Source organism: Propithecus coquereli, unplaced genomic scaffold (genome assembly GCF_000956105.1).
Source record: "Propithecus coquereli isolate 6110/MARCELLA unplaced genomic scaffold, Pcoq_1.0 Scaffold201, whole genome shotgun sequence".
NCBI lineage: Eukaryota > Metazoa > Chordata > Mammalia > Primates > Indriidae > Propithecus > Propithecus coquereli.
Window position 1 is genome coordinate 746,094 of NW_012145079.1, and position 9,521 is coordinate 755,614.

The window sequence follows — 9,521 nt, forward strand, 5'->3', positions numbered from 1 at the left end:
ACCTATAGTAAAATAATATCAGAAATTTTGCTGAGGAAAAACAATGCTTGTTGCAATAAAACCACCACCTTGAAATACACAACTTTTTAACATTCCTGACAGTTGGTTCTTAACATGAACATAAAACACTTAAACAAAATTCGTCATAGACTCAAATATTAGGTAAATAATTTAATGATGATAGAATTTTCAAATCTCTTTAAACACAACATTTCAAGTTACTATATTTTTGTCTGGAGTACAGATCTGAAAATGGTACAAGTTGTACCCAAATACTGAACCATGAATTAAGTAAATAGAATGAAAAAAAAAAAATTCTCCTGACTCAGGTTTCCATTCTTCACTCCCACTTGCCTCAGACTATTGCTTGCTGAAGATAGTTAGTTAAATCTTTAATGGATGACCTATGAGAAGATCTGCTGCCAACAGGGATAACTCGGACTAACCCCTGGGCCCCAGGCAGGGGACTGTGGACACTGAAGCGGTTCACTTCCTGGTGGAAGCCAGTCCCATTTTCTATTTTGCTTCAATCCAGGCCTGTTCAGATGAAGCACCACTCATTAGCTCCAGGCCATTTAAGTACGGAGAGAAAAGCAAAGTAGAAAAGTTATTTTCTCTTAAAGAAAAGGCAAATGGAAGACCAGCCATAGCTCTGGAGCACAACAGGCAGGACAGGCACCCCCTCCCCAAAAGCCCCCCGTTTATCGGCCTCTGGTTTCTCTGACCCTCTTGCTTCTGGCACCATGGCTGGAGTTGCCTCAGAGGCTTCACAGGTAGCAAAAAGTTTAAAGAAACCAGAAGTTTTGCACAGCATTTATATTCTGTCGACAGGAACAGACACCCATGGTGTGGACTGTTATTAACGTTGTTAGCCTGCTTGCCGTCAGCTCTGCGGGCTGCTTAAGAAGGCTTTGTGTTCAGAGAGATCCTGCTGGTCTTGGAGCAGCACAGAATGATAAGACCGACTTTAACAGTGACAAAAATGATCCTCTTATACCATATGGCCCAAGAGCAGCTGCCCATCCCCAAGTCTGTGGGGATCGGATGAACTGTGGGGTTTGGTTGGTTTTTCAAGTCAGTGAATACATACATACATACATACATACATACAGCATGGTTTCATAAAATTACTTACGTCCCATTGCTTTATAAAGTCGCGTCTCACATACAGTCATTAAAACTCACTGCCAGTACCAAATGTAGAAGGCTCCTACACTGTAAAAGCATGGCAGGGGGTTCTGGATCCCCAAGTAAGTTTGAGGATGGGTCAGCCCTGACATCACTCACTGTGGAGTACAGGCACTAAGTTCTTGCTAGTTACGTCTGAGAGGAGAGGACTCACCCACGAGTACTGTCACTCAATCACCAAACAGGGAACAAAGGCTTCTCCTGGCTTTGACACTCTCTGTTCCTTGGAAAGGTTTCCTGATTGGTGGAGGCAGAGAGGACAGTGAGTGGTCCAAAATGGATAGTCCCAGATGGGCCAACAGAACACCCTGGAATCCTACCCAGGCCTGGACCCAGAGACAGAAATTAAGAGTTGCTGTCAGCCACGTGGGTCTTCATGAAAGCACAGCAGCACCACCAATCCCCTCAGCGGCTTCCTCAACCTAAAGCCCAGCAGAGGAGAAGCTCTTTGGGAGGGAAGAAGGGAAGCTGTGAAGGCCGTGCCATTTTCCAAAGGCCTGATCCTCCAGGCCACACCTGGCAATATTGTCGCAGCGTGGAATATGATCCCAACTAGGAAATGAATGGCACTATTTTAAGAGTAGAGCATCTTGGGAAAATCCGGGATGCCTACTCTGAAACTTTAACTACAGAATGTGGAAGCCACACTGGTATGCAAGTATATTCATTCTCTTAAAAATCTAGAGGGATATTTTAGTTTTCAAGCACCAGATGAAAACTTTTTTTTTTTTTTTTTACAGTTCAACCACTTAGAACAGTACACACATTAAGCAGACTTTAAAAGAGGCCCTACATTAGAATGGGTTAAGCAATCATTTATAACTATCTTCATGAAATATGGTCACCTCTGGGCTTTTCTGGTAATACTTGAGATTAAACATGGAACCGAATTGTGTTTCCCTCATCACATAACTGTCCAAACTGCATGTACAGGTTTAGGCAAAAACTCTGACAGGGCTACACTCAGCCTTTCAAATTAGGTGCGTAGGGCCCCTGGCCACCCTGTATATTCTACCAAGCAACAGCAACTTTTCTATTTCATTACACTCATGGGCAAAAACTATATGATGTAAAATAGAGGTCCTTCCATAAAGTCTAAGATTTAGGGTAGAAGAAGGGAAGACAAAAACAAAATTCCCTAGAAACCAAAATAATTCCACTCTGGTCTTGTACTCCATTAAACCCTGAGATGAACTGTAGTCCTCAACACCTGTGCTTGGCTCCATGCCCACCAGGACACTTCAGTGTGCTTCCAACTGGCTCATCATCAACTTCCGGCTGTACTCATAGGCCAAAAATAGTGCCCCATTGGCAGGGAACGCTCGAATCATAGTAGGCTTCAGTCCAGAATATAAGGCCGTTATTCCTAGAAGACAAAAAGGTGATCAAAGACTGACAATCCCTTCCTTGGAGATACCCCACACAGCTGTGTAGCACAGTATATATCTACACGTACAGATTCACACAACAGCACTAAAAACCAAAAATGATGGAAGGACTTGGATTTCCAGGTTTCCCTAAATAGGCAAACAAAACAAGGACAAGTGTTGGGTCTCCTGGAAAAAGTGATCGATGTTCAGGTAACATACACCAATTCCCTGCCTGGTTAACTCCCGGTATAACGATGGGGCAGACTCAAGGCCTGACATGGCCAGACAGAGGCAACCATGGAGCCAGAGGGGGCAGCAGCTTTGCAGCTTCACCTGGGCAGCAGCAAGAACATCAACCTTGAAGTCAGAGACCTGTTTCTAGTATTAGCATTGCCCAGGGTGTTATGAAGATTGAATTAGATATGGAAGGTGTAAGTATTTTTTGTAAAACTATAAAATGTTACACAAACGTTTAAAGCTGGGGGGGGGTGTTACTATTAATAATATACAAGATGTCTGTCCTCTATTAGACATACAAATTAAATGGTTTCTGTGTTACTGTGCTCTTTTTAAAATCAAAACAAAGGAGTTCATAGCCCAAGTTTTAAGATGTATAGTGGATGCTAGGACAGGTCTTTACTCACTGGTTGCAGAATATATTTAACTAAGAAGGTAAAAGACCTCTACAGGGAGAACTACAAAACACTGAGGAAGGAAACAGCAGAAAACATAAACGGGTGGAAAACCATACCATGCTTATGAGTCAGCAGAATCAATGTTGTTAGAATGTCTATACTACCCAAAGTGGTCTACAGATTCAATGAAATCTCTATTAAAATACCAACATTATTTTTCACAGATCTAGAAAAAATAATGCTATACTTTGTATGGAGCTAGAGAAGACCCCATATAGCAAAAGCAATCTTAAGCAAAAAGAACAAATTGGAAGGTATCAATTTACCAGACTTTAAGCTATACTACAAGGCTATATAACTAAAACAGCATGGTACTGGCACAAGAACAGAGACATAGACCAATGGAACAGAACTGAGAACCCAGATATAAAACCATCCTCATACAGCCATCTAATCTTTAACAAAGCAGACAAAAACATACACTGGGGGAAAGAATCCTTATTCAATAAATGGGGCTGGGAAAACTGGATAGCCACATGTAGAAAACTGAAACAGGATTCACACCTTTGACCTCTCACAAAAATCAACTCACAGTGGGTAACAGACTTAAACCTAAGGCGTGAAACCTTAACAATTCTAGAAGAAAACGTTGGAAAAACTCTTATAGACATTGGCCTAGGCAAAGAATTTATGAAGACGACCCCAAAGGCAATCACAGCAACAACAAGAATAAATAAATGGGACCTGGTCAAATTAAAAAGCTTCTGCAGAGCCATGGTAACTATCACGAGAGCAAACAGATAACCTACAGAGTGGGAGAAAATGTTCACATGCTACACATTGATAAAGGGCTGATAACTAGATTCTACACAGAACTCAGGAAAATCAGCAAGAAAAAAATCAAACAACCCTAGCAAAAAGTGGGCAAAGAACATGAACAAAAACTTTTCAAAAGAAGACAGAGTAATGACCAACAAACATATGAAAAAATGCTCAACATCTCTATTCATCAGGGAAATGCAAATCAAAACCACAATGAGATATCATTTATCTCCAGTGAGAATGGCCTTTATCAAAAAGTCCCAAAACAATAAATGTTGGCATGGATGCGTAGAGATAGGAACACTCATACACTGCTGGTGGGACTGCAAACTAGTGCAATCTCTGTGGAAAGTAATGTGGAGATACTTCAAAGAGCTACAAGTAGAACTACCATTTGATCCAGAAATCCCGTTACTGGGCATCTACCCAAAAGAACAAAAGACAATCTATAAAAAAGACATCTGCACTCAAATGTTTATAGTGGCACAATTCACAATTGCAAAGATGTGGAAACAACCCACGTGCCCATCAATACGGGAGTGGATTAATAAAATGTGGTATATGTATACCATGCAGTACTATTCAGCTATAAGAAACACTGGTGAGATAGCACCTCTTGTATTTTCCTGGATAGAGCTGGAACCCACTCTACTAAGTGAAGTATCCCAAGAATGGAAAAACAAGCAACACATGTACTCACCATCAAACTGTTATTAACTGGTCAGCACTTAAGTGCACATATAGTAGTAATATTCATCGGGTGTTGGGAAGATGGGAGGGGGGAGGAAGGGATGGGTATATTCACACCTAATGGGTGCAGTGCACACCATCTGGAGGATGGACACGCTTGAAGCTCTGACTTGGGTGAAGCAAAGGCAATATATGTAACCTAAACATTTGTACCCCTATAATATGCTGAAATAAAAAAAAAGAAAGAAAATCTTTAGCCTCCTGCATAATTCTAAAAATTGATAGCAAATGATCTTCTGAAATTGCTCAGTCCATTTCTGATTCTAGAAGTCTTAGCATTAAGGATACTGTACATTCTTTTAAATCCCTTAGTGGTACTGTTAGAGACCATCTTCAGATAATATAGGTATTATGTAGAACAGGTAGTACTAACTTCAAAGCATTTATTCCTTTAGAAAAAGCCCATATTTTAAAAGTTCCTTCCAGGCTGTTTAGGACAAAGAATGCTGACAGGTACCTGGCCCAAGGATTAAGTACTTAAGTAAGCTAAAGAAAAGGGTCTGCAAACATAAACCCACAAATATGGGTTAATATACAGTGCTACAAAAGGATCTGAGGCAGGGAGAATAGAGCAATTATACATCTGATCAAACTTCAACAAGCCTAGCAGTGAAATGACCAATCATTCCATACGTGTTGACTGTTTCTGCAATTAGCAGACTCACCTTCATTTTTCACAACATTTATAAAGGTTCCAATAAATCCTGCCTGTTTTCCAGACATGGAAAGAACTTGAATTCTGGATTTGATACAATCCACTGGGTATACAGCAAGCCAGAGGCAAATTCCACCAACTCCACCACTTAACATCAGAGGCACAGGGCCTAGAAAGAAAAAATAGCAAATGGTATTTTGTCTCAAGAACCACTGATTAAAAAAAAAAAAAAAAAAAAGAACCACTGATGTGACATTTCCAGAGGTCGATGTAGTAATGCTGCAGGGAGGTGAAAATAAAAATGCTGACACTACGGAACACAATTCTTTAAGGAAACTGTCAAAGCTCTTGACATCAAGCTCTAGGAATACAAGGTTTCATTTGTGTTCTTAGACCCAGCGGTAGACCTGGGTCTTGCCAGGACAAGACATCCTAGTGAGTGTTATTTTAGTCTGGTCACCAAGGTACTGTGGCCCTCCAGCCCTGAGAGAGCAGGCCCTCTGGAACCAGCAGGCCTCCAGCAGCACAGCAACAACTTAGCATGGGGCGTTAAGAATAGAGGCCAGTCAATCACAGCCCTCGTCTTTTCTCAGCTTTCTCACTCACTCATTTTAACACCCAACAGCCCTGTTTCTTCCTTTACCATTAAAAACAAAAATTGCGTTATGGAACATAGCTGTTAAGTATGGGGGCTTGGCTAATCCTGTAATACATCCGACACACTGAAGGGAGATGGTTAAGAAAAACTCGTGTGAGCCAAACATTGCACATGGTTGTGTCAAGCAGCTAAACAGGATAAGCTAGAAAGAACCATGCTGTTCGCTGCTCTCAACACTATCAAGATTTATCACCAAGTCTTAAGATTATAAGATTATTTATAGGTGATTTCCCCATGGGGGAAGTGATCTCTATATTTCTTCTCCCCTAAAATGGATTCAGAAAAAATAATGTTATTCCAGTAAAAAAAATTTGAGATGTGCTTCAGCTTCTGTCCTGAGGAAATTACCAAGCCTGGAGGAAGGGTGCTAGCAATTGCCTGCCACCATGTCACTTTCCAGCATCCAGAAACTTCCCCCGTGCCAGGTGGACCCCCTCTGGAGGGGGGACACAAAGAGCAGAGAATCCGCAGAAACCACACCTTTGGGAAGCAGACACCATCGTACCCCACTACTGCCAATGCGAACCCACTTACCTAGTTCATCTTTTGATCTCCCTGATGCAAAAAATGATCGGCTCAGTTCATAGCCACCGAAGAAGAAGAAATAGCCGGGTACTTCCCGAAGTAAAGTGCTGGAGAGTCCATGGTAGAAGCCCAAGGGGCCATCCTTTCTAAGGATACTCTTCACGACAGACCAAACTGTACTGGGAGGAGACACGAAGTGAGAGACACTGTTACAGCAGGTGGGGAAGGAAGGAGGACAATTAATACTCATACCCAATTAACAGATTTGATCAAGCACTAGTAAGGAAGCAGCTGATTTTGTAAAAAAAAGGAACCAGGAATTCTGAGAATAAAAGGCATCCTCTGTGTGAAGGAAGTATCTCAGAGAGCATAGTTATAACAAGTTTTGTCACCTAAATTATTGGTTAAGAAATTTTATTAAAATGGATGCATACATTTCTAGAAGTCACATTATCAAAGATGTAAAAGCTAATACTCATTTTTTCAACAGTGAATAAGTACAAACTATAATTACAATAAGGAGTTGTATAAACTCGGCAAGAATAAAATGGTATTGTATTGCCCAGTCCCTTGTCTTGTTTGCTATTTCCTCAAACTTTGTGGTATGTTTTTGGGAAATCTGTTCAACTGTTTAGAGTTTTTGTTTTGTTTTAGAGCAGAGAAATGAGCAAAGGAGTAAATGTTACTCGAAGGCAAGACAAAAGACATTATGAGAACTGAGCTACAGCTCTTATTATACAAAAAGCACTAAAAATTTAATTCTTAGAGCAGCAGGGATGCAGGAGAATTTCTTTTAAGCAGATCAGAGCCTTGCCCCTATAGCAGCCAGAACACAGAACACTTTTTGTCTACCAATTCCTCTTCACAACAGTGGGTACCGCGGCAGGTCTTATCCCTAAGAACAGGGTGAGACGTCACATGCTTGTATGACCTAGGGACTCCTTCTCTCCTCACTCCTCATGTTCTAGGGGGTGGGCGGTGAGTGCCACTATCACGGACATACTTTCAGAAAATTATCCTCTTATCGGGGAAAGAGTTCTAGAAACAATATTTTGGAGTAGATAAATCTGTTTCCCTATCTGCCACTTAACTTTTAATGCAGTGTGAAATGAAAAAACACCCAATACACCAAGGCAACAGAGACCTAATGTTCGTGCCGGAGTGGTGCTTACTTCTGGCTTTTGGTTATCTTTCCCGATGTCTCCATCTCAAACATGGTCTGCAGCCGGCACTTCACAAGCTCTGTGGGGCACAGCACCAGCGCAGCAAAGGCAGAGGCGAAGGAGCCAGCAGCTGCATTCTGCAGATCACTGAAATCACACAAGAACAGATAGCTGCCAGTCAGCATCTCCATGCCTTCAGCACTCACCACACTGAGGGCACTTTGGTGAAGAAGGGGCATAAGGAGCCCGGCATGGAGGTGCGTGCCTACAGTCCCAGCTACTCGGGAGGCTAAGGCCTGAGGATAGCTTGAGCCCAGGAATCGGAGGCCGCAGCACACTATGATCACGCCACTGCATGCCATGGCATGATCAGGCGATGTTGTCTCACCAGGGCAACACAGCAAGACCCCATCTCTAAAAAAGGAGTGTAACGACAACTGGAGAGAACCTGCACATGCTGTTTCATCTAAGGATCCCACAATCCTGTGAGATGGACAGCAATACCTCAATTCCCATATGGGGAAGTGAGGCCTAGAGACGATACATGATGTGGCCAAACTCGCACAGATACTAACTGGCAGTGCTAGGATTCAAACCCAGGTCTGCCTGACTGCCACGCCCATGCTCTTTTTATTAGACACAATGCTAGGACAGTCTATAATAATTTGTCATAGCTGCCCAAGCTAAGACACACAGTGACATACAAAATAAAAACCCCCAGAAAACCCTGAAGGACAGGGGGGAAAATCACCCATAGTCCCACCACTGAAATATATGCACAATTAATATGTCAGTGTACTTGCCACTAAGCTTTAAATAAAACTATGTTCTGAGGCCATCGCTGCATGCCCAAATTCCAACCCGGAGCAATCAGACGTGTAATGGAACTGCCAGAGATGAAAGCCCAGAACAAATTTTTAACCACACAGTTGCTACATGGCAAAAAGATTTCCCAGCTCAGCAAATGGCCCCCCCGCCCCCCCCCCACCTCAGCCTCAGCAACACAGAAGGCAAGATGGTGTTGCAGGGGTGGGTGATGCCCATGCAAGTCTGCAAGCTCAGTGGCTTTAGGTGAAATGGCTAAACTGGAAATTAAACTAGGCAGAGGGATGATGCACACAAATACAAAACTAGAAGCATTCAACGCTTCATATGGAACCAGAGAAGACCTCGTATACACAAAACAATCTTAAGCAAAAAGAACAAATTGGGAAGCATCAGTCTACCAGACTTCAAGCTTTACTACAAGGCTGTAGTAACCAAAACAGTATGGTACTGGCACAAGAACAGAGATATAGACCTTTGGAACAGGACTGAGAACCCAGATATAAAACCATCCTCACATTGTCATCTAATCTTTGACAAAGCAAACAAAAATATACAATGAGGAAAAGAATCTCTATTCAATTAACGGTGATGGGAAAACTAGATAACTACATGCAGAAGATCGAAACTGGATCTCCACCTAACACCTCTCACAAAAATCAACTCAAAATGGATAACAGACTTAAACCTAAGGTGTGAAACCTTAAGAATTCTAGAAGAAAATGTTGGACAAACTCCTACAGACATTGGCCTAGGCAAAGAATTTATTAAGAAGACCTCAAAGTAATCACAGCAGCAACAAAAATAAATTAAAATCAAATTAAAAGCTTCTGCACAGCCAAGGAAACTATCATTACAGCAAATAGACAACCTACAGAATGGGAAAAAATATCTGCTTTCTACATATCCGATAAAGGGCTGATAACAAGA

At 41.8% G+C, this 9,521-nt stretch overlaps 1 protein-coding gene across 4 annotated transcripts in view; it reads right to left on the reverse strand.

Moving 5' to 3' along the window:
• Positions 1-1,907: 1,907 nt before the first annotated feature.
• SLC25A15 (solute carrier family 25 (mitochondrial carrier; ornithine transporter) member 15) overlaps positions 1,908-9,521 on the reverse strand; it is a 24,135-nt gene continuing 16,521 nt past the window's right edge. For 3 of the 4 annotated variants that reach the window (XM_012643833.1, XM_012643834.1, XM_012643836.1), the window contains exons 6-7: positions 5,431-5,589; positions 1,908-2,554 (exon numbers count right to left, since the gene is read on the reverse strand). In XM_012643833.1, coding sequence (XP_012499287.1) covers positions 2,430-2,554; positions 5,431-5,589 — 284 coding nt within the window. In that variant the 3' untranslated portion in view covers positions 1,908-2,429. Of the gene's footprint in view, positions 2,555-5,430; positions 5,590-6,612; positions 6,783-7,775; positions 8,690-9,521 lie in introns of those variants that run through there. The other variant, XM_012643835.1, reaches the window with a different exon arrangement.